Genomic DNA, 27,068 nt, shown 5'->3' on the forward strand with positions numbered 1-27,068 from the left:
AGTATCAGTTCTCTTTATCAGTGTTTTCACCTAATGTAGTATCAGTTCTCTTTATCAGTGTTTTCACCTAATGTTGTACCAGTTCTCTTTATCAGTCTTTTCACCTAATGTTTTACCAGGTTTCTTTATCATTCTTTTCACCTAATGTTGTACCAGATTTCTTTATCAGTCTTTTTCAATCTTATATTTGTACCAGTTCTCTTTCAGTCTTTTCACCTAATGTAGTACCAGTTCTCTTTATCAGTCTTTTCGCTTAATGTTGTATCAGTTCTCTTTATCAGTGTTTTTACCTTATGTTGTATCAGTTCTCTTTTCAGTGTTTTTATAGTCTCAGCAGACTATAAAAGTGGCTTGCATACACAGATGCTGCTCATTGGATTAATATAGATTTTATAGTGTGTACGTATTGTTTCAGAACATAGCATTGCCTCAGCAGCACAGTAACAAGTAAGTTAGGTGTTATAGACGTTTTACAGGATGATTGGCGTCGGTCAATATGTCTCGTCAATGTCGTAACAGCCGCTATACATTCTGCTATATTTGTGGCGAGTATACGCTTGTTCATCAGAGACGCTTAATGACTGCTCTTGTGAAGAAAGCATGTCATCTCTACTTCGGCTGTAAAATTGGTGATCAAGACCAGGTATGGGTACCTCACATTTGTTGTGCGACATGTGCTGTCTGTCTGAGAGCTTGGCACTTGAAAGACAATGCTGCTTGCTGTCCCGATGATATGGCGAGAACAGAAAGACCATGTGATGGACTGTTACTTCTGTTTGACTAATGTATCTGGTTTCTCTGCCAAAAACAAGAAATCAGTTGAATACCCTAATCTGCCTTCAGCAATGAGGCCCGTGCCACATGACGATAGTCTTTCAATTCCGAAACTACCAGAGGAATGGACCTTAGACGAACCAGATGAAGAAACTGCAATGTAGGGAACTGCCAGTGACATTGATCTGGATTTTGAACCGTGCTCCTCAGGTGATCCACATCTCATAACACAGTCAGAATTAAACAATCTGGTCAGAGATTTGGGTCTCTCAAAAGCAAAAGCCGAATTGCTGGGTTTGAGACTGCAGGAATAGTGTTTGCTGTCACCAGGTACGAAAATTTGTTTTTTTCAAAGCTGCCAAGATGATATAACCAAATTCTTTGCACAAGTTGACAGTCTCTGTTTCTGTGTTGACATCGAAGAATTGTTCTCTGCTTTGAGTTGTGATCATGACCCGCAAGAGTGGCATCTCTTTATTGATTCAATGTTAAGCCTCAAAGCTGTTCTGTTACACAATGACAACGTTCACCCTTCAATACCTGTTGGCTATGCAGCACACACGAAAGAAACCTACGAAAGCATGGAAATGTTGCTGAAGCACATCCAATACAGCAAGTACAACTGGAATATCTGTGGAGATCTGAAAGTCGTTGCTCTGTTACTGGGACTGCAGCTCGGCTATACAAAGTACTGTTGTTTCATCTGTGAATGGGACTGTCGTGCCAAAGAGTCACATTATTCTAGATAGAGCTGGCCACTCCGTAAAAAGTTACTTCCAGGACAGAAAAATGTGATGCATGAACCGCTTGTTTACCCGCCAAAGATATTTTTGCCTCCTCTTCACATAAAATTGGGAGTTATGAAGAATTTTATGAAAGAAATGAACAAAGAAGGCGAAGGTTTTCGTTAGTTAAGACAGATGTTCCCAAGAATAAATGACGCCAAGATCAAAGAGGACATTTTTGTTGACCCTCAGATCAGACATGTTATGAGTGACAAGCGGTTCGAAGATCTGGTAGTTGGGCCAAAAAGGATTGCCTGGAAAGCCTTCAAAGACGTTGTTGACAATTTTCTTGGCAATTACAGAGCCCCACATTACATTTAGCTGGTAGACAAACTTCTTAAAGCAAACAAAACAATGAAGTGCAACATGTCACTCAAGATTCATTTCCTACATTCGCAAATCTCGGTGCTGTCAGTAACAAACACGGTGAAAGGTTTCACCAGGACATTGCTACAATGGAAAAACGATATCAGGGCAAGTGGAATCCGTCAATGCTTGCTGACTACTGTTGGACATTGCAACGTGATGCACCAGACATTGAATACAAACGAAAATCAGGAGCAAAACACTTTTAACTATGTTGAACTTAATAGCGTATTAGAAACATAAACGCAATTAAATACGTTATTGCCGGTAAACAGTTAACTGTCTATTTCTCAGAGTTCCTACGTGATGAAGCAAAACCAAAACTATATTTGTGCATACCCACCAGGTACCTTCACAATCAGCAAAATTTTTCAGGAAGCAAAACTTTTCAAACAAATTGTTGTGCAGTGAAATTAATATTTTCCCAAATTAAATTAGCAAAAGAGAAATAAATCTGTGTATATTAATTTTAGTATTGTTTGTTGACAGATGTACAAATTAAATCTTGGTTCATAATAATTCTTGGAAAGATGGAATGGTTATAATAGTAAGAGAAGTACAGTAAATAAAAGACTTGCAGAACGTGAAAAGCTAAACTCATACAAGCCAAAAACAATTGAGTGGTATCTCGGAAGGATTGTTTGTTTGTTTGTATTTGAATTTCCCACAAAGCTACTCGAGGGCTATCTGTGCTAGCCGTCCCTAATTTAGCAGTGTAAGAGTAGAGGGAAGGCAGCTAGTCATCACCACCCACCGCCAAATTTTAGGCTACTCTTTTACCAACGCATAATGGGATTGACCGTAACATTACAACGCCCCCACGGCTGAAAGGGCGAGCATGTTTGGCGCGACGGGGATGCGAACCCACGACCCTGAGATTACGAGTCGCACGCCTTAACACGCTTGGCCATGCCAGGCCAGGAAGGAACTAAACACGGCTGTGTTATAGAATTTACTGAATAGATGGTTGCTGATCTGTTTTGACTCTTGTAACATTTTCTTTGCTCCATTAATTAGGCACAGGATATGATAATACACAGTAGTTAAGTTTCTGAATAATCTTTTATTTTGATGACTATCCCATTCTGAAGAGGTAAACTGAACAACCTGGACAAGTGGGAGGAGATAGTTGGGACTATAGGAACTGCCTCTCCTTACCTCTTTTAGTTGGGTTTAACAACTTGCCGGCCATGATAGAGAAAGACAAAAAAATATCTAATTAGGAAGTGCTTCTCCTGATAATAATCATCTTTATAAACTGACCAGGATCAACTTACTGATTATTGCTTGTAAAGTGACCAAGGTCCACATAATGATTATTTGCTTGTGAAGTGACCTGAAATTCTATTATATTCACAGTTACAAGAGAACAGAATTCACTTCTTCATCATGAAGCACAAAATTATACACACATGACCAGCTTTTCTTAACTTTAAGAAACGAAAGTATTAGTATATATTTTAGGTAAATGTTAAGATGGAAATGATTAAAACCTCAATCTTAAGGATACTGTCAGTTCAGTTCATGAATGAATTTCACATATACTTATATTGGATAGCTTAAAAACATTTGAGATTTAGATTGTGTGCAAGTATGATTTAATACATATTAAAATTTAGTACTATCATGGGAGAAATCAATGGCTTAGTCATTAATAGGTTTAATTCGTAATCTGAGGGTTGTAAGTCCAAATACCTATCGTCCATCACGTTCAGCCTATATGGTTGCCAAATGGGCCAACAACCTTGTGTAAAAATAAATTGTTTACATAAATACTAACCAGCCCCACACTAGTTGGGACTGAGGTCATAATATGAAAAAATTAAGATAAACCAATGCTTGATGTATTGTTACAGGATAAAACAACACCCGTTTTATAATTTTAATAACTAAGATGAACAAGCCTTCATGTTTTGGAGATTTTAACAATACAGAAATTTATAATATGGTAAGAGTTTTTAATTAAATACCTTTACTAGTATATATCAGACAGCATAACTGTTCTTCAACACTGAAAATATCAAATATTAAGTTATTTTTAGGTTTATACTAAAAGTAGGTTTAACATGTTACAGAATAATATCATACCTTACATTATCTTTAGGCTGAGACTAAAAATTTTATTTTGTCAAACTCATGTAGTTTTAAATTGTCATGCATAAAATATCACAATTAAATTTCATAAATTGTACGCTAATATCAAACACTTAGACTTAAAACCATAGCTTTTTTGTATAATTCATTAGTAACAAATTTATCATTTAAAAAAATAGTTTGAATATTTCTAACTTCATACAAAATTTACGTCATATAATACATTTTTTATTTCTAACTTGCCACTTTACTCAGAAAGTTTCTCTGTATATTGTGTTTTTACCATTATTTTAGTTGTCTTTTAACATATGCAATACGTGATGTTGATTTAAGAAAGTTTTACTTACAATATTTGAACAAATTGCCAAAAGGATTCCCATCATATGGTTGCAAGTTGACATTCGTGCCTAAAAACTTTTCCCTCGGGGGGTCAACAGTAATTATGTGGACATAAGATGCTAAATTCTAGGATTCAGTTCCCTGCATTAGACAAAGCGGATAGTCCAATGTGGGTTCGCTAAAAAACAGCCTCAAACAAAATTGTCGATTATTTTACAAACACTCAACGATTTTGAAAAAGACTCAAAATAAAAATGGAGTTTACCAAATATGTTGCAGTGAGGTGTACAGAGGACAAACATGAATATAATTAAAACCAACACCAGTATAACATAAACCATGACAGCATCTTCTATAGGCTAATAGTTCTGGCACCATGTTAGAAATGAACTTAAATTGTATTTTCATAATTAAAACCAGATTTGCAAGGCCGTACTAAGAGTAAATCGAACGGTGCGCTGCACAAAGCAGGACACGTAGGAGGAGCTAGTTTGCATCTTGAAAGGCAAGAATAAACTAGTTTTTTTGTTTTTTTTTTAGAATTGGTGCGGAATCTGTCAGTCAGTCCTGTAGATATATTTGTACAATTAGAGTCGACGGACTTATCAACATATCCTCTTAGAATACTCGTTTATCTCAAGTAATTCATCATTTACGATGTACATTCCTCCCCTCGTTTTAAAAAATGAACTTGCCTATTATTGGTTTTATATGAATACATGCTGAGCTAACGCTGTAAACCAAGAGTAGGCAAAATAGGACCCGTCATAAATTGCTGGCCTACCCGCCACACTAATCAAATTTTACCTTTCACTCTGGAATCCCCGTCACACCAAACATGCTCGCCCTTTCAGCCGTGGGGGCGTTATTATGTAACGGTCAATTAAAAAACAAAACAAATCCTATTGATTATATTTCAAAAAGTACTTCAGTCATAGCATTATTATTGTTCTGAGGTCATAGTTTGGTACAAAATGTTTAAAAATAAGTTCATAGTATATTAGTTTTTTTCATATATTTGGAGCCCGCTAAAATATCAGGCACAGCAAAACATTAATAAATCGGTTTAGAATAGGTTAGTTGTTTTTTTTTCTTCCTTCCAAGTACTCTAGTATTTCAACAAAACGTTTCTAGCCCCAAGATATGTAGGTTTAAATGAAACAATTCCTAGAATTGTTCGTGATACTGATATTCCACGATGAATACCATATTATACAATAGTATTGACATAAACACCTATCATAACCCATATACGAGGGTAAGGCATGGTAGTTAGGGCAGTCGACCTGCAATTTGCAGATCCACGGGATCGAAACAAGTTGCATAACACGCTCGCCCTTTCAGTGGTAGGGATGTTAGAGCGTGACGGTCAAAAACCAAACTTCGATTAAACAAGAGCTGGCGTTAGTTGATATTGTCTTCTACTAGTTCAAAGTTACTACCAGATAGCCCTCGAGTAGCTGACTAGACAAACAAACGAGTAGGCACTTGTTTGGATAACCAAAGCGAAACAGTATTTCTTCTAAGCTCACCTTGGCAACACATTACGATATCTGCGTTTAAACTGATATTGAAGCTTATCTTCATCTAAATCAACAGGAACAACTACATCTAAATCAACAGGAACAACTACATTTCTTGTGTTGTATCGGTAGAAATAACACGTGCATCTAGTTTCAAGGTTGTTGAGGGATTATCAGGCTACCATGTGACCAACACTTTTAGAAGTTCTAATAAAAACGAACGGAAACGAGTGTAACTTCAAACCCGTACACATATGCAATTTCTGCCTTGTATATTACGCGCTTTAAAATCACCGAACCACTATAATAACAGCAGAAGTACACAGATGCAAGAAGAAAAACTGTTTGTTTGTTTGTTTTTGAATTTCGTGCACGAGGGCCATCTGCGCAAGCCGTCCCTAATTTAGCAGTGTAAGACTAGAGAAAAGGCAGCTAGTCATCATCACCCACCGCCAATTATTGGGCTACTCTTTTACCAACTAATAGTGGGATAGACCGTCAAAGGAAGAGCATGTTTAATGTGACGGGGATTCGAACCCGCGACCTTCAGATTTCGAATCCAACGCCTTAACCCACCTGGCCATACCGCGCCAAGAAAAACTATTAACAATAAAAACGCACTCAAGGCTTAGGTATTGTTCCCTATCATTCTGGTTCATTGAGGCTACATAAAAATAGTTTGTTTTGTTTGTTTTTGGAATTTCGCACAAAGCTACTCGAGGGCTATCTGTGCTAGCCGTCCCTAATTTAGCAGTGTAAGACTAGAGGGAAGGCAGCTAGTTATCACCACCCACCGCCTACTCTTGGGCTACTCTTTTACCAACGAATAGTGGGATTGACTGTCACATTATAACGACCCCACGGCTGAAAGGGCGAGCATGTTTGGCGCGACGGGGATGCGAACTCGCGACCTTCAGATTACAAGTCTTACAAGCTTTAACACGCTTGGCCATGACGGGCCCATAGAAATAGTAAAATGTCCTCTGAACTATCACATTTATTTCGCTGTTATTAGTAATGGAAAAGCCCTCTTGTGGTTCAGCGATAAATCAGTGAGAAGAGCAGGTATATTCAATTTTGCTGTCAAACCATGTGAATAATGAAATGTCCCCAAAGTTGTCACATTAATTTCACGTAATATTTAAATATAAATATTTAAACGCCCCAAGCTTTTAAGGTCCTGCTTTTTATATTACGACATGCAGCTCTGTTTCTTAAGTACTAAATTAAAGGTTCGTTGTGTTTATAAAAATATAATCTTAAAACACAGTGTCCAGAATGGCGTATCTACAATGTTCTTAGAAAGGAAAAAAAACACACTGTTTTTTAAACATTCACTTCTTAAAACTCTTGAGATGGACCGGCATGGCCAGGTGGGTTAAAGCGTTCGGCTCGTAATTTTAGGGTCGCGGATTCGAATCCCCATCGCAACAGACATACTCGCCCTTTCAGTCGAGGGGGCGTTATAATTTAACGGTCAATCCCTTTATTCGTTGGTAAAAGAGTAGTCCAAGAGCTGGCGGTGGGTGGTGATGACTAGCTGCCTTCCCTCTAGTCTTACACTGCAAAATTAGGGACGGGTAGCACAGATAGCCCTCGAGTAGCTTTGCGCGAAATTCCAAAAACAAAAATTCTTGAAATGAGTTGTAACACAATGTTATGCTGAAGAAGGTCAGATGTTTTATTTATCGTTTGATTTCCATAACATTATAACATAATAAATCGTAACATTATTTTCAAAAACATTTATTTAACTTCAGAAACAATAACGTATGGACTAGAATTGTGAAGTGTAGGTAGTCTTATCAAAACCTGAAAGAAAAGCCGTTGAATACTAAACAAGTGGTTCGTGACAAGTTCGATACTGAACTGTCGTGTGTTGTACTGAACCAAGTTTCAACATAAAACATGGAAACGGCTTTGATCGGTACTGAAACTATTTCAACTCTGACAAGCTCATGTTATCATGGTCAGTTAGTATGCACTGTGCTAAACCATATTCCATGTGTTGTACAGATAGGGAGGATAAGGATGTACCTCACACTTTAAAGATAAGTTTTTTTGGTTGTGTTTTTTTTTCACGGTATATGTTAATTTTTTTAAATGTAAAATGATGAACCATAGAGAAGTGAAGCGCCACATAACGACCAATTGATGACTACTGGTGGTGTTTACATAAGCTAAACCTTTGAAGGATACAATAATCGTGTTGTTAGTGTGGTAAGAAATATGCAATTTCTATATATTATCTTCGGGAACACTAACCAGGAGTGTGACCGTTTTATACAGGCAATTAGAATTTTCCATATGATCACAAATAACATACTTTTGTGAGTTAAATTGTTTCCAGGAAAATAATTCAACAAATGTGTTTTAAACTTAGCACATTGTAAAATAGTATATTTTTATATTTAAGCACAAAACTATGCAATGGGCTAGTTGTACTGTACCCATCACGCGTATCAAAACCCGTTTTAACATCGTAAGTCTGATAGCTTACCACTGAGCCACAAGAGGGCGCTCACTCATTCCCACCTGATAGATACTTCATTTGTTCTTTCTCACTTGATCGAAATTCCATTCGTTTCTTCATATTTGATAAATGTTCCACGTGCTCATTCACTTGATAGATATTCAACTTGCACATTCATATTTGATGTATAATACACTTGCTCTTTCCCACTGGATAGATACAGTACATGGCCAAAAGTATGTGGACACCCCTTCTAATTAGTGGATTCAGCTATTTCAGCCACACCCATTGCTAACAGGAACATAAACTCTAGCATACGGCCATGCAATCTTCATAGACAAACATTGACAGTAGAATGGGTCGTACTGAAGAGCTCAGTGACTTTCAACGTGGCACTGTTATAGGATGTCACCTTTATAACAAGTCAGTTCATCAAATTTCTACCCTGCTAGAGCTGCTCTAGTCAACTGCAAGTGCTGTTATTATGAAATGGAAACATCTAGGAGCAACAACAGCTCAGCCACGAAGCGGTAGACCACACAAGCTCACAGAACTGGACTGCTGAGTGCTTAAGCACGTAAAAAATCATTTATCTAAAATTGTAACACTCACTACCGAGTTCCAAACTGCCTCTGGTTCTGAGTTTGGTGGTTGCCTGGAGAATGCTACCCGCCTGAATGGATAGTGCCAACTGTAATGTTTTGTGGAGGAGAGGACTGTTTTTCATGGTTTGGGCTACGTTCTTTAGTTCCAGTGAGAAGAAATCTTAATGCTACAGCACACAATGACATTCTAGAGAATTGCGTGTTTCCAACTTTGTGGCAACAGTTTAGAGAAGGCCCATTTTGTTTCAGCATGACAATGCACTCATGCATAAAGCAAGGTCCATAAAGACATGGTTTGCCGAGATTGATGTGGAATAACTTGACTGACCTACACAGAGCCCTGACCTCAACAACATCAAACACCTTCGGAATGAATTGTAACGTCGACTGCTTGTCAGACCTTCTCGCCCGACATCAGTGCCAAACCTCACTGATGCTCTTGTGGCTGAATGGAAGCGAAACCCCGCAGCCATGTTCCAAAATCTAGTGAAAAGCCTTTCCAGAAGAGTGGAGGCTGTTATAGCAGCAAAGGGGGACCAACTCCATATCAATTCCCATGATTTTGGAGTGAGATGTTCAACAAGCACATATGGGTGTGATGGTCGGGTGTCTGCATACTTTTGGCCACGTAATGTATATTTCACGAAAGCATGACTGTTCATTACAAGTGAACCGGAGAAAAGTACAATATGTATATTTCACACGTCATTAGGAACTGAATTCTTAGTAAACAATTCAAATCAAGAACAACAACATTGGTATTTCTTTTCTCCATCAAAATTATTCTTCTCTTGATGACCATTATATAAAGGAATGCCTAAATTTCTACATAGTTAATGCCAATACAAACTACAAGAAACAAAACTACACAGTTCTCTAGTGGCAACTCCTTTGGCAGAGTTCAGCAACAACAAAAGGGTAATAAAAGGCCTATGAAGATTTGTGACTATGACATTAACAACTTAGCTGCATTCAAGAACTGGTCTAACCACTTTCTAAGAGTAAACGTGTGTAGAGGAGTGTAGGTAAACAATAAATGTTTACCTGTGTAAAATAACAAAAAGAGAAATGCTTACATGATTTGCTTCCCAGAATTCCTAGTGAAATATTTAAATATTTCATGAATTCAAAGATAATTAAAATCGTTTAAAGGAAAAGCTTATTTCACGTTCTTGGTATTGAGACGAAGTGAGTTAAAATGAGTTGATAATCGTATGTGGTACACAAAGATGTAAACAAAAAAATATAAACATTGTTTATTGTGTGATTGCTTCAATAAACATAAGGAACAATGAGACCTTTGTATGTGAGATTTCTAACATGATGACCCTGTGTTAAAAATGTTGAAATTTCATGGTCAAAGAGGCAGCAAGGATTACAGAGGAATTGTGCTGGAGAATCAGCAATCATACAAGCAAAGATTACAGAGGAATTGTGTTGGAGAATCAGTAATCATAAAAGCAAGGATTACAGAGGAATTGTGCTGGAGAATCAGCAATCATAAAAGCAAGGATTACAGAGGAATTGTGCTGGAGAATCGGTAATCATACAAGCAAAGATTACAGAGGAATTGTGCTGGAAAATCAGCAATCATACAAGCAAAGATTTCAGAGGAATTGTACTGGAGAATCAGTAATCATACAAGTAAGGATTACAGAGGAATTGTGCTGGAGAATCAGCAATCATACAAGCAAAGATTACGGAGGAAATGTGCTGGAGAATCAGTAATCATAGAAGTAAGGATTACAGAGGAATTGTACTGGAAAATCAGCAATCATACAAGCAAAGATTACAGAGGAATTGTGTTGGAGAATCAGTAATCATAAAAGCAAGGATTACAGAGAAATTGTGCTAGAGAATCAGCAATCATACAAGTAAGGATTACAGAGGAATTGTGCTGGAGAATCAGCAATCATACAAGCAAGAATTACAGAGGAATTGTACTGGAGAATCAGTAATCATACAAGTAAGGATTACAGAGGAATTGTACTGGAGAATCAGTAATCATACAAGCAAGGATTACAGAGGAATTGTACTGGAGAATCAGTAATCATGCAAGCAAAGATTACAGAGGAATTGTGCTGGAGAATCAGTAACCATAAAAGCAAGGATTACAGAGGAATTGTGCTGGAGAATCAGCAACCATACAAGCAAGGATTACAGAGGAATTGTGCTGGAGAATCGGAAATCATACAAGCAAAGATTACAGAGGAATTGTACTGGAGAATCAGCAATCATACAAGCAAAGATTACGGAGGAATTGTGCTGAAGAATCAGTAATCATAGAAGTAAGGATTACAGAGGAATTGTACTGGAGAATCAGCAATCATACAAGCAAGGATTAGAGAGGAATTGTACTGGAGAATCAGTAATCATACAAGTAAGGATTATAGAGGAATTGTATTGGAGAATCAGTAATTATACAAGTGAGGATTACAAAGGAATTGTACTGGAGAATCAGTGATCATACAAGCAAAGATTACAGAGGAATTGTGCTGGAGAATCGGTAATCATACAAGCAAGGATTACAGAGGAATTGTGCTGGAGAATCAGTAATCATACAAGCAAGGATTACAGAGGAATTGTGCTGGAGAATCAGTAATCATACAAGCAAGAATTACAGAGGAATTGTACTGGAGAATCTGTAATCATACAAGTAAGGATTACAGAGGAATTGTACTGGAGAATCAGTAATCATGCAAGCAAATATTACAGAGGAATTGTGCTGGAGAATCAGTAATCATACAAGCAAGGATTACAGACGAATTGTGCTGGAGAATCAGTAATCATACAAGCAAGGATTACAGAGGAATTGTGCTGGAGAATCAGTAATCATACAAGCAAAGATTTTAGAGGAATTGTACTGAAGAATCAGTAATCGTACAAGCAATGATTACAGAGGAATTGTACTGGAGAATCAGTAATCGTACAAGTAAGGATTACAGAGGAATTGTACTGGAGAATCAGTAATCGTACAAGTAAGAATTACAGAGGAATTGTGCTGGAGAATCAGTGATCATACAAGCCAGGATTACAGAGGAATTGTGCTGGAGAATCAGTAATCATAAAAGTAAGGATTACAGAGGAATTGTGCTGGAGAATCAGTAATCATACAAGTAAGGATTACAGAGGAATTGTACTGGAGAATCAGTAATCGTACAAGTAAGGATTACAGAGGAATTGTACTGGAGAATCAGTTATCATACAAGCAAGGATTACAGAGGAATTGTACTGGAGAATCAGTAATTATACAAGCAAGGATTACAGAGGAATTGTGTTGGAGAATGAGTAATCGTACAAGCCGGTGCTGACAATGTTTGTTTTAGTGCGCGTGGCTTGCAATCGCATGATTGTGGCTGTGTTGTGGGCAGTGAAATTAGCGGAGTGTTAGTGTGATACTAGGCGCTGTAGAGTTTGGTTGCGTTGCGCGTGTTAAACCTTATTGTTTCTTTTTACTTTAATTTTTTAGAAGTGTCTGTGGAAATTTTGTAAAGGAAGATGGCATCATCAGATTGTAAGAAGCGAAAGTATGAAGATAAAAACAGAAGTTTTAAACCAGAGTGGGAGGACGATTTTGTGTTCACTGTTAAAGGAGGTAAATCTTGGTGTCTTATCTGCAATGTGTTACACAGTCATTACAAAGCTAGTAACTTGAAACGCCACTATGAAACAAATCACAAAAACTTTTGACCTCTTTATTATCTAAATCTTAATTACAGAACATCAAGTAAACTGAGTTAAAATCATCACTAAATAGCCAGCAGAGACTGTTGGCAACGTTCAGTAAGGAAGTTGATATAATGACTGAAGCTAGTTTTGTTATGTCATGGAATATTGCTCGTGCTAAACGTCCATATCCTGATGGTGAATTTGTTAAAAGAATATAGCTGAAGTTCCAGTGTTAGATCCAAATAACACAAACAGTAGCTTCACACAACACTACAGAGATACGCATCTCCCATATCAGTGCTGATGTTGCAGGCAAAATGATTTAAAGAATTCCCTTGCATTCAGCTTAGCCCTTGACGAATCTACAGACATACAAGACAACCCACAACTGGCGGTATTTATTCGTCATGTTTCCTCTGATGTAACTGTGAAAGAAGATATGTTGGGCTTAGTGGCACGAAAAAAAACAACTCGTGGTGTTGACATTAAAAATGCGTTTGACAGAGCCTTAACAAATGCTGATATACCACAGGAAAAAGTCGTCAGTGTTGTAACAGATGGAGCATCTGCAATGGTGGGAAAAAATGCAGGATTAACTGCATTAACAAAAAGTTATCCCAGCTTTCCAGAGTTTCTCCCTGTTCATTGCATTATTCATCATGAACACCTGGCAGCCAGATACTTCAAGTATGAAGATGTTATGGAACTTGTTCTTGAAATTATCAATTTCATACGCTTAAATGGGAAGACCCACCGACAGTTCAAACATTTTATCGAAGAACTGAAACTTGAAGATAAACCCAGTGATGTCTCTTTCTACTGCATTGTGAGGTGGCTGTCAACCAGAAATGTATTAAATAGACTCCATGTTGGAGTCTATTATTACTTTTTTTAAAGAAAATAAAAGATTTTATCCTCAACTGGAAAATGATAATGGATGCAAGATCTAATGTTCTTTACTGATGCGGCTCGGCATGGCCAAGCGCGTTAAGGTATGCGACTCGTAATCTGAGGGTCGCGGGTTTGTATCCGCGTCGCAGACATGCTCGCTCTCGCAGCTGTGGGGACGTTATAATGTGACGGTCAATCCCACTATTCGTTGGTAAAAGAGTAGCCCAAGAGTTGGCGGTGGGTGGTGATGACTAGGTGCCTTCCCTCTAGTCTTACACTGCTAAATTAGAGACGGCTAGCACAGATAGCCCTCGAGTAGCTTTGTGCGAAATTCCAAAAACAAACAAACATTCCTTACTGATATAATAAATAATCTACAAACTCTCAACTTGGTACTCCAGAGGAAGGATAAGATTGTTACTGATCTTACTCAGACAATTTTCAGTTTTCAAAATAAAATAAGACATACTGTTAAGAAACTTCAGTTAGTTTCACAATTTCAAAAGGAGAGTAAATACATCCCTGATATTGAAATAAAAGAACACAAACTTGAAGAATACAAAGATAAGTTACAAGAACTGTTTGATAATTTCCTAGACAGGTTTGATGACTTGCAGAAGCTGAAGCCCTGCTTCACCTTTCTTGTAAATCCATTCATGGTTGATGTGATCATTGATGGTTGTCCAATTCTTGATCCTCTGGTTACAGAATCATCTGCTGTGGAAATGGAACTAATAGAACTATAGGAGGACCTGGGTCTAAAGATGATCCATAAATCCCATTCTACAACTGAGTTCTGGAAGCAAGTTCCAGAAATAAAATATCCTGAACTGAAGAAAACCAGTCTGTGACTAATCTCAGTTTTCAGCACAACATCCTGCTGCGAATCACTGTACTCTGTAATGAAATTTGTGAAGATGAAGCATCGTGCAATCCTTACAAATCAACACCTGACGAAGCTGATTCGTACAGCCTTGACAACATATCAGCCGGAATTTCAACCACTCACAACCAAGATGGAAACTCACAAGACCTCTACTAGCAGTAAATAGCCTGATAATTGTAGCAATGTCTGTTTGTGTTAGAAAAATATTATGATAAGACTAAAATTTTGTAAGATGATTAAAATATCTCTAATTTTATTGTTCTACATATTTGACCAGATATTTACTATTTATGTAATAATAAAAACGTGTGTGTAATATGTGTTCATGTCTCGAGGCTCCCAAACACATAAGTTTATCGTATGTGGATCTTACGTTAAGCATGTTTGGCCACCCTGCTCTAGGCACTAAAGTTAGTAACTCATAACTGTTCATATCGTTCGTTGTGTGTCGTTTTACGTTGTCTTTTCAGAAAGTGTTTCCAGAATCTTCTCCTATTTAACACTTTATGTTACCCTTATACCAAAAAAACATCTTGTAAACATCAATGAACAAGCAGTTGTCTCATGTCTAACAAAACCTTTACTTATAAACTAATGACTAATGAAATGAACATTTATTTCAGAACTTTGGATGTCAATGGATAAGGAACTTCATATTTTAGATTAAATATTTGTGAATAAAAACAAATACTCTAAGTAAAACGGCTTTAGATATTTTAACTATTGCAAGCTGTGATTCCATTCTACAATATTTTCGGCAAAAGTTCCAAATGTGTTTGTTTTTTTAATTTCGCACAAAGCTACTCGAGGGCTATCTGTTCTAGCCGTCCCTAATTTAGCAGTGTAAGACTAGAGGGAAGGCAGCTAGTCATCAACACCCACTCCAACTCTTGGGCTACTCTTTTACCAAGGAATAATGGGATTGATCGTAACATTATAACGCCCCCCACAGCTGAAAAGGCGAGCATGTTTGGTGCGACGGGGATACGAACCCGTGACCCTCAGATTACGAGTTGCACGCCTTAACCCATCTGGCAATGCCTGGCTCTGTGTGTCCATTGATGTGGTTGTAACAAGAGGAAACAATTACTGGAACTTGCCATATTGTGCTTAGGTTCTAATTTGCCAAGTAATACTAAATTTAAATTTCAGGTCAATGAAGACTCTGAAATAAGGCTAAGGGTGACATGCAATATCCTCATACTTTATATCTCTATGACAATGACGAATATGTGTTTTAAGTTACGTATGTTCGGGTACTTTAAGTTTTCATGTAGAGGTTCTGCATCCATTTAGTATTAATTTTTAAAATTGCATGTGAGGTTACAAACATTCTTCGACTGTCTCTCCACCTAAGATAAAGTTTACATTCTACAATAATTATTTTGTAATTTATTCTTGCTTTTCTTTATTTTACTGTCATGTCTCTTGGAGCTGGATCATTATCATCCCAAGAGGTTGTTCAAAGACTTTTAGAAGTTATGACTCGAGTTTTATCTCTCTTGAACATTAGCAAAGACAAGCTAAGGATTACGAAAAGTACACCAGAAGCCCGTGAGACTTAAAATGATAGTTTCCATACGATTTTGGATAATTTTCAGATAACTATGGAAATCTCTGTCCCAGCAGCCATTTAAGTTTTAAATTAATCCTATTACCAGACCACTCTGTTTTAAAATAATGCTAGTTTTATTTGTCCACTTGTGTTTCCAAAATTATCTTTGTTCTCTGGATAGCATATCTCATACGATATCAGAACATCACCACACTTTAAGAAATTTAGCCTCTACTTAGATTGATGTATTGCAATGGTCACTAAAGGCAGTATTCAGAACCTTTAATTAATATTTAGGTATTCTATGAGAGAGTTCTTTATTTGATTTTCAGCACTATGGATGGTTGATTTTAGTTATTACTTATACTTCATATTAATAAATGTTCCACCACCATTCAGTACCTGATATGTAACAACCAGTGTATCTTTATTATTATTCAGTTTTATGTGACCTTATGAATACTAATGATGTTGGAATCCAACAACATCTCAAGTCCATTTTTCTAAGCTGTTTACGAGTCAAGATTCCTGTAGGCTTATTACAGGATCCACAGTAAAATCTATACAAAAATGTCACCAATATTGCAATTAATCCTACTAAATACTGATGAGATCTGTGTAGTTCACTTTGAAAATGAGGAACTTTACCACACGTTGAGGTCAGTTATTTGTATTTAGTACAGTGAAACACAAAAGCATAAAATAGGTCCCCCACTGTAACAGTTGTAAATGTTCAGATTTACAATGCTAAAATCAGGGGTTTGAATTTCTTCAATGGACACTTCAGATAGTCTGATGTGGCATTGCTATAAGAAAAAATACACAGACACTTGGCCTCCTAGTGGCACAGCAGTATGTTTCCAGACTTACACTGTTTGTAACCAAGTTTCAATACTCATGGTGGGAACGGCACACATAGCCCATTCAGTAGCTTTGTGCTTAACTCCAAAAAAACAAAGCATAAAACAGCATTATACAACACAGTGCACCTATTGAAGTGCTCAGTATAAAAACAAGACAGCAATTTAAAGGTTAATAGTTATGGTGACATACTGTGACAAGAAAACAAATCTTCATTTCTCTCAAATTTAATGTAAAAGTGGCGTGTTTAAGTTGAGCACTTTTCATATTAAAACACTTTGAAGTTGAAGTTGGTTATATATAAAAGTTGATCTGTGATATAAAAATGATAAAATGTTACTTTGAAAATATAATTGCTATATTATATTGGCTTATGGTGAATAAATTTTGTCACTATCATAAGTACAACTGAAATCTCACAGAGTTTCTTTATTATATCACACTAATGTCTACAAATAACACATTACTAGATATTACTGATAATAGAACATACATGCTTTTGAAACAAGTAAAGTTTATTTATCCATTAATAAAAAAAACAAAAACAAATCCAAATGTCCTTACTCTGCTGTCAAATATTAAGAAAAGACAACAATTAAAAGCACTTAACATTTTAATAAAACTCTTTTGAACAAAGTTTAAAAACTTGTTGCTAAACAGTCATAATAAGGTACGTTACATTAATCAATTGTTTAAAGTTACATGTTTAAACATTATTTATGTAACAATGTAACCATAGTTTTGGAGATTAAGAATCTACCAGCAAATGTTGTCAGTAGTGTTATAAGAGAAAATATACAAGTTAATAGCAGGCTACTGGTCACAGTTTTTTAAAAAGCTATATTAATACTGAACTAATCCAAAAGTTATTTTGTAGCAATACCAACAACATGAGGCCGAAAAATAAAAAGAACTTCAGAATGATAGGAAACACAATGAGATAAGTGAGAGAATCCAATCTTTTCTACATCTTGAGATATGTTTTTGGTCAGCTGACATCCACACAAGTAAACTTCCCAAATGGGTTGAACCAACTGTTGTACTCTGAACTTCCATGAATCTAATGGATATCCAACATGCTCCAAGAAGTAGAACTTTCCTCCCTGAGTTGAATAAATAAAAGATTACATTTACTAATTTCTAGCTGTTCGGGGAATTATAATACAACTATTGCCTGATATAAATACAACTATTGCCTGATATAAATACAACTATTGTCTGATATAAATACAACTATTGTCTGATATAAATACAACTATTGCCTGATATAAAATCATTACTGCTCATTTTTCATGTAGGGCTTCATGTTTAGGAGAAAACCATTTTATTATTCTACCTTGTTTAATGATTGTTTATTTAAACACAAGACCTGCATTAAGCTCTAAAATTGAACCTTTAAGTGCAGAGCTACATACAATGGGCTAGTTGTGCTGTGCCTACAACATGTATCAAACCCCAGTTTCCAGTGTTATAAGCCCTCAAGTTTACCACAGAGGCAATATAGCATACAAGTGCTCGATAACTGAAAAACTAGAGGTTTGAGTGTGTGGAAGGTCAAGTGTAGTGGGGTTTGTTGTAGGTGAAATAAAAGACAAGACATGGTGATAAAGTGTGGGTAAAAAGATTATTTAATATAAGAAGAAATGGGAGAGTAACTGACTGGGATAATGGTCAATCCTGGGTCCAGCTTAGGGCATAACTCACCCTCACAAAAAATAAAGTTGTCTCTGTAGCTACAGGCATATGACAGCTATCCGTAATCTTTTTCTTAAAATGAGTCCGTTATTACTCTCTGGCCAAACTACATTACACCTCCCACCCACTCCTTTATGAAAACCGGTTTGTTTTTTTTATTTTATGCAAAGCTACATAAGGATTATCTTAGCTATCCACTCTTAATTTAGCAGTAAGAAACAAGAAGAAAGGTATTTTGTCAATACTATCTACCACCATCTCTTAAGGTACTTTTTATCAACAAATAATGTGCTATCATGGTAAAGCAGAGTACAATGTAAGTATAAGAAATGAAATGTGTTCATTGGCTGGACAGTTTATAGAAAATTCAAATCAAATCTAGCATGATAAAAATGATAATTTCTTAACCCTAGAAGTACTGAAGAGATAACACCTGTCTCTTATAGACATTTTATAAATAGTTTATATAATAAAAGAAATAATGGTTTCAAGATATACCTGTTTGACTTTTGATGCCTGATGTTATACACAATTGACCCCCTTGACATCACATCTAATTGATATGGCCAAGATGTTTAATTACTAATTCCACTAGTCTTGAAGTGGTAGCCATCTTGAATGTGATCTACTGAGTCCCAGAATTTGTTAATTTAATAGCCTTGATGGATGTTTTCAACTATGAGGATTGGTAAATCAAAATTTACCAGCTCTACATAAACAGTTATTTTAACTGATCCAACTAGTTCACACTGGCTTTACCAAATCAATATTTACCTTGGGTCAAATACTTTCAATGTTTTTCTCTTGTTTGTATCCTAAGGCATATCAGGTTGTTTATGATATTTGTGGACACAGGTATGTATCTCTGACTAAGTAAAATAATCAAAAGAAGCCAGTCAATATTTATATTTTCCTGATAGTTTTGGATTCAATATCACCTTCACTAGGACACAGGTATGTATCCCTGACTAAGTAAAATAATCAAAAGAAGCCAGCCAATATTTATATTTTCCTGATAGTTTTGGATTCAATATCACCTTCACTATTTGAATCAAATACTTGCTTATGCTCACCCTCATGTATGCATTCCAACTAAAAAAAAATCCAGAAATCAAGTACAACAATTACAGAAAGCAATTACAGCAAATGTATCAATGACAGAAAACAATTACAGCAAATGTATCAATGACATTCTCGATTTTCAGATCTGTAAAAACTACCCACAGCCTATTTATCAACTTTAACAGACAGCGAGGGCTTCTCTCCCACATCTCTAGGAGTTTCTTATATGTTTAGTATTTTAGGCCAATTTCACATAAAACAGTACATGCCAGTAGCTCTACAAACTGACTGCTATTGCCTTTAGAATTCCAGGAAGTGGTTTGAATCAAGTTTCTCCAATCTCAGAAAATCAGTCTCACACTTATACAAGGTTATGAACCCATACCAAATAAATCCATTGTTGGTAATGCCTGGCTCCATAAAACAGGACATCACATATTCCCCTTCTGATAAAGTGAAGATTAACCCTTGCTACAGTGATAGATTACATACATACCATAATTACATAAGAACTTAAAGGATGTTACTTCCATGGTTGCATGAAGAGTTTTAAGGGCAAACGTTTGATAAACAAGTTCAGTTATTGATTACACCATGGAATACACAGATCAAAGAAAATATTACCTGTAAGAGTGAGGTTGCAGAGTCATAAACACTTGAGTGAATGAAACTAAATAAGGATATAAAGGACGACAAAAATAGTTATTCCTACTTTTGTAAAAAAAAAACTAATCCAACATAACTTACAAGATATTGTTGTTTGTAATTATGCACAAAACTACACCACAGGTATTGAAACCTGGTTTTCAGTGTTGTAAGTCCACAGATATACCACTGAGAGGCTGACAAGATATACTGTAAATTTATATCTCCATATTTCAACAGTAATTAACTTATTATCCTAATGTCTTTATGATACTTGATTCCAAGGCATATGTACTTATGATAATGATACACATCCAGAGATCAGTATGTGGACATCAAGACGGCTGGTATGGGTATTCAAACTTTAATTTTAAAAAATGTACAGAACAACGTTTCAGCCTTATTAAGTCATCTTCAAGTTAACCTGAATGTAACTGTTCTTTATAGTCCACAGAATGTACTTCATAAGTTATTTTCACTGTGCAATATTACACAATAAGATATCTGCATTCTGTCCATTGTTGAGAATTGAACCATGGATTTGTGCACCACAAATCCATATATTTACCACTGATTCACTTAAAAAAAGACAGAAAAATTCCAAGTTATGCACTTAGCAAGGAAAATATACCACTTACCCCAGTTTCTTCAGAAGGTATATGATAATGGTACTAAGCAAGCTCATGGATATTTGTTTTTATACCCAAAATATTTAAGATTTCAAACATATTTTTTCCATTAGGACAATTTTCATAAGCGTACATGTTCCAAAACTGCAAAGAAATATAAATTTAAAAAGTATGGGTTAGTGTTATTCTTGTAGTACCTCTAGTGAAAGTCTCTTAACTTCAGTGGCACTGTTTACTAAGTTACTTTATCAAACTATCCTACAACATCTATTTGAAGAACCTTGAGGCAGTGGTTCCATTCAATTAAAAAAACATGTTTAACATACAAATGAAAAAGAGTTAAAGGAAACTAACTCATAAAACTATGTAAATAACATGAGACCTAAAAAGAGAGAAAAACAAAATGAAATTTTTCATCAGGATGTATGTGACCAATAGCTATACAAGGTTTTGGTTTTGTTTTTTTAACTTAGGATGACATCTTGTCTACAGCACATGGATATTAAGAGGATCTTAAATGATACAAAACTTCCTTACAATCATGTCCTTAACATATCTCAAGTGAACACATCAAGAAGTGGTTTTTGTACTAAAAAGTTTTTAATTTATCACAAGGGAATGTTCTCCTTTTGGTTAAAAACAGACAACAACTATCTTGGAATACAAGCAAGATTTGAAAATAAGCTGAGAATAAAGTGAATTTTTTCTATTTTCTCTGAAAGGAAGCCAAATGCTGCCTGGATGGATCACTGACTTTGAACACTCACATCACTATACAGTAAGGTGTTGTCTGTTAATCAGGTAGTAGTAGACACTAACATTGCAAACTGTATTGACGTGATGTTGGTAAACATGTACATACCATGAATCATGAGAAGAGTTATGCACCCTAGAGCGTAAACACAGAAAAACACATGAAACTCAGAAACAACAAATAAAATGTTTATTACTCTTAACTTTATTTACTTTTGAAATAGAACACTTTCAGGAAGGATGCATGAGTACACCTATTATTACTGGTCAAGTACAACCCTGCACAAGTACACCTAGTGTTACTGGTTAACACAACCCTGCACAAGTACATCTAGTGTTACTGGTTAAACACAACCCTGCACAAGTACATCTAGTGTTACTGGTTAAACACAACCCTGCACAAGTACATCTAGTGTTACTGGTTAAGCACAACCCTGCACAAGTACACCTAGTGTTACTGGTTAAGCACAACCCTGCACAAGTACACCTAGTGTTACTGGTTAAGCACAACCCTGCACAAGTACACCTAGTGTTACTGGTTAAGCACAACCCTGCACAAGTACACCTAGTGTTACTGGTTAAGCACAACCCTGCACAAGTACACCTAGTGTTACTGGTTAAGCACAACCCTGCACAAGTACACCTAGTATTACTGGTTAAGCACAACCCTGCACAAGTACATCTAGTGTTACTGGTTAAGCACAACCCTGCACAAGTACATCTAGTGTTACTGGTTAAGCACAACCCTGCACAAGTACACCTAGTGTTACTGGTTAAGCACAACCCTGCACAAGTACACCTAGTGTTACTGGTTAAGCACAACCCTGCACAAGTACACCTAGTGTTACTGGTTAAGCACAACCCTGCACAAGTACACCTAGTGTTACTGGTTAAGCACAACCCTGCACAAGTACACCTGGTGTTACTGGTTAAGCACAACCCTGCACAAGTACACCGAGTATTACTGGTTAAGCACAACCCTGCACAAGTACATCTAGTGTTACTGGTTAAGCACAACCCTGCACAAGTACATCTAGTGTTACTGGTTAAACACAACCCTGCACAAGTACATCTAGTGTTACTGGTTAAACACAACCCTGCACAAGTACATCTAGTGTTACTGGTTAAACACAACCCTGCACAAGTACATCTAGTGTTACTGTTTAAACACAACCCTGCACAAGTACATCTAGTGTTACTGTTTAAACACAACCCTGCACAAGTACATCTAGTGTTACTGGTTAAACACAACCCTGCACAAGTACATCTAGTGTTACTGGTTAAACACAACCCTGCACAAGTACATCTAGTGTTACTGGTTAAGCACAACCCTGCACAAGTACATCTAGTGTTACTGGTTAAGCACAACCCTGCACAAGTACACCTAGGTATACCATTTAAACAAAGTCCTACACAAGTACATGTAGTATTACTGGTTAAGCACAACCCTGCACAAGTACATCTAGTGTTACTGGTTAAGCACAACCCTGCACAAATACACCTAGATATACCATTTAAACAAAGTCCTACACAAGTACATGTAGTATTACTGGTTAAACACAACCCTGCACAAGTACATCTAGTGTTACTGGTTAAGCACAACCCTGCACAAATACACCTAGATATACCATTTAAACAAAGTCCTACACAAGTACATTACTGGTTAAACACAACCCTGCACACGTACACCTAGGTATACCATTTAAACAAAGTCCTACACAAGTACATGTAGTATTACTGGTTAAATGCATTCAGTTGATCGTCACTGGTTTAAAGAACAGCTCTGATTACCGATTAAAAAAACCATAGTGATGTTGGTGGTCTGCAACGCTACATGAATATACCAGATAAATATAATCAATTCTGGAACGAAATGACTTCGATGTTTACGATAAAACAAGTCTTTATTACCAAACGACAGATATATGTCTACGTGAATAAAATCAACTCAGAAGACAAACTCCATCTTTCTCCAGCTTAACAGCTTCCAAACCAACCATTCTCTAGCCAATTAGAACCTTAGAAAAAAACTTGCATAAAGTTGTATCCAAATCACCCTAGATAATATATTTAGAAATGTGAACTACTTTAACATTGTTATTGTTCTTAAAATAATTTCAACTAATTTGTTTGGCTATAGACACAAAGAAATGAGCAAAAATAATCAAATTATAGATAAAAGAAAGTTCTAATCATTAATTAGGTTCCTCTTGAACGGACTACTTCATACGTGGACTTAAGAACGTTTTGTAAACAGACTACTTCACACCTGGACTTAAGAATGTTTTGTAAACAGACTACTTCATACGTGGACTTAAGAACGTTTTGTAAACAGACTACTTCATACGTGGACTTAAGAACGTTTTGTAAACGGACTACTTCATACCTGGACTTAAGAACGTTTTGTAAACGGACTACTTCATACCTGGACTTAAGAACGTTTTGTAAACGGACTACTTCATACCTGGACTTAAGAACATTTTGTAAACGGACTACTTCATACCTGGACTTAAGAACGTTTTCTAAACGGACTACTTCATACCCGGACTTAAGAACGTTTTGTAAACAGACTACTTCATACCTGGACTTAAGAACGTTTTGTAAACAGACTACTTCTTACCTGGACTTAAGAACGTTTTGTAATGTCTTCTGCATCCAGAAAACTCGTGAGGATACTAAATCACACTATGAGGGTTTAACGAAGCTTGCTTTAATAAGATCACAAGAAAACAGCCTTTGATCCATCTTTAATAGGCCTGGCATAGCCAGGTGGTTAAAACACACGACTCGTAACTGAGGGTCACGAGTTTGAATCCCCATCATACCAAACACGTCTGCTCTTTGACCCGCAGGTACATTATAATGTTATGATCAATCCCACTATTCGTTGGTATAAGAGTAGTCCAAGCATTGGTGGTGGGTGGTGATAACTAGCCCCCTTCTTATACTGCTAAATTAGGGATGGCTAGTGCAAGTAGGCTTGGGTATCTTTGCATGAAATTAAAAAACAAACAGTCTAATAAAACACCTGATCGCAGCTTATCAATGACTTCATATTGTTTACAAACTGATAAGACGGTGAATGTAATAATAAACGCTTTCAAGTTATTATACACGTACAAACTACAGCTTCTTTCCATTACAGAATATAATGAAGACATGACAGCCAATAGATAGAAATATTTATTGAAAACACTAACATCTAAAAGGTAGCACTGTTTTATGGATAGAATCATGCATATTTACACAGATGTATTACTCATACTCGTAATGACTGCCTGATTGATTTGAATTTCTAGCAAAGCTACACAAGGGCTATCTGTCCCTAATTTAGCAGTGCGAGACTAGAGGGAAGGCAGCTAGTCATCACCATCCATTGCCAACTCATAGTCTACTCTTTTATTAATGAATAGTGGGACTGACCATTACTTTATAACACCCCCACGGCTGAAAAAGCGAGCATGTTTGGTGCAACGGGATTCAAACCCACGACCCTCAAATTATGAGTCGAATGCCTTAACCCACCTGGCCATACTGGGCCTACTTGTAATGAACACTACAACCAGGTTGTGCAACACTGAATAATCAAACCACATTCAAAGTATTGATAGTAGTAACCATTCTTTTAGTTAAAAGGGATGTTTCAAAAGGGGATCACCGAATTTTCCACAGGAAGTGTAAAAGAGTGTATCGACTCAATCACAAAATTATTCCTGTATATAGCACTGTCCCAGATTTTAGCATTTAAGTTCGTAAACTTACCACTGTCCCACCAAAGGACATATGTAGAAAAATGGCTAGAAAAATATAAAATGATACTGTAGATTAATTATTAGGGTACTTACTTTAACAATTTGTTTATGGTAAGTCAAGGACATACCTGCAAAATGTCACCTGATCCTCACAAAAACAAGTTGTTCGTAGATGGAAAAGTGATTTGTTGCGAGTGGATTGAAAGAGACAAAACAAAATATTTAAGTTTAAAACAAAATAAATGCTATTTTCTGAACAAAACCCAAGACTGCTTGATTGCTCAGGTGAAAAAGTCGGAGAGGAAAATATAATAAGGTGTTATTACAATTTATGTAACATTAAATCATGTGATCAGGAGAAGGGATAGAAATGTGATTAAAACACAAAAAGATCATCAAATCTTGTTTCCTTCGGTATATACTCCATCTGCTCTTCTCAAATATCACAATGAATTCATCAATCACAAATCTCACTCTCTGGAGTTGACCAATCAGAAAGCAGGCACAAAGTTTTCCCTCACACAGGAAGCTGGCCTGGCATGGCCAGGTGGGTTAAGGCGTTCGTTCAACTCGTAACCTGAGAACGTTGGGTTCAAATACCCATCACACTAAACATGCTCTCCCTTTCAGCAGTGGGGACATTATAATGTTACGGCCAATCCCAGTATTCGTTAGTAAAAAAGTAATCCAAGAGTTGGCGGTAGGTGATGACAACTAGCTGCCTTCCCTCTAGCCCTAAACTGTTAAATTAGGGACAGCTAGGTCAGATAGCCCTCGTGTAGCTTTGAGCAAAATTCAAAAACAAACAAACACAGAAAGCTAAACAGAACACAATATAACAACAGATAAGTTTCTTGACTGGTCAAGTCATAAAAAGTAATAAGTGAAGATAAATTTGGCATACAACCTCAATATCAACCAGACTTAGTAAGTTCAAAATGGGAACTTTGGTTAAAATACTAGGAATTTCATAGATAGTTATATACTGTGGGAAAGTATGTCATGTGAGACTCCAATACTGAAAGCTCAGCATCATAAATTTTGAGTTTGGTTTTCTTCAAAATACTAGAGATACAAGAATCACAGTAAAAGCACAAAAATAAGCAAACTAAATCTTATATCTTATTCTTACGATGCAGTATTCATTCGTGTAGTTAGTCTGGTTACTATTTATGTGGAACCGGTACAAGTTTTACTTGTAGAACTTGTGGCCATAGAAATAAAACAGTTCACTATCTATCATTCAACGGAATGAACTTTCCTTCTTTTTACTAACTAATCGAAAACACACAATATAAAATATTTGCTTTAGTATCCCATGCTTCTAAATAAGAATTACGTTTTGTTATCAAGTGTGTGCTTTATTGCACAGAAATATTTGCATTAAGACACCTGACTCATCAGTTAGCCTTAACATTCCTGTCATCTAGCACGACAAAATTATCCCGGATATTTGAGCTTTATGAAATAAATGTCTGAGAATTTGGAAAGATTATAATATAAAAAAAATCTATCCTGACAGAGGTTCCCACGCACACGTCCGAACTTCTAGCAAGAAGACCGTTCCTTGTTCGATTATTTGATGTTCCATCTTCTCCCACAGTCAGTTTTCCTGAACCTTGGTATCAAACAGATTCATAAATTCCATGCCAATTTAGGAAAAGAAATCCCTGTAAGGTTTGAAAGTTAGGTCCTTACAATTGTCCCACAT

At 36.4% G+C, this 27,068-nt stretch overlaps 1 protein-coding gene across 1 annotated transcript; it reads right to left on the bottom strand.

The window, feature by feature from the left end:
- Positions 1-17,224: 17,224 nt before the first annotated feature.
- On the bottom strand, positions 17,225-23,252 carry LOC143228430 (uncharacterized; the record flags this gene model as incomplete). Its single annotated transcript, XM_076459693.1, has 2 exons — positions 17,225-17,924; positions 20,862-23,252. A coding segment is annotated over one exon (1,341 nt), but the record flags the coding sequence as incomplete, so codon positions are not given.
- Positions 23,253-27,068: the final 3,816 nt, after the last annotated feature.

This window comes from Tachypleus tridentatus, chromosome 10, assembly GCF_004210375.1.
Source record: "Tachypleus tridentatus isolate NWPU-2018 chromosome 10, ASM421037v1, whole genome shotgun sequence".
NCBI lineage: Eukaryota > Metazoa > Arthropoda > Merostomata > Xiphosura > Limulidae > Tachypleus > Tachypleus tridentatus.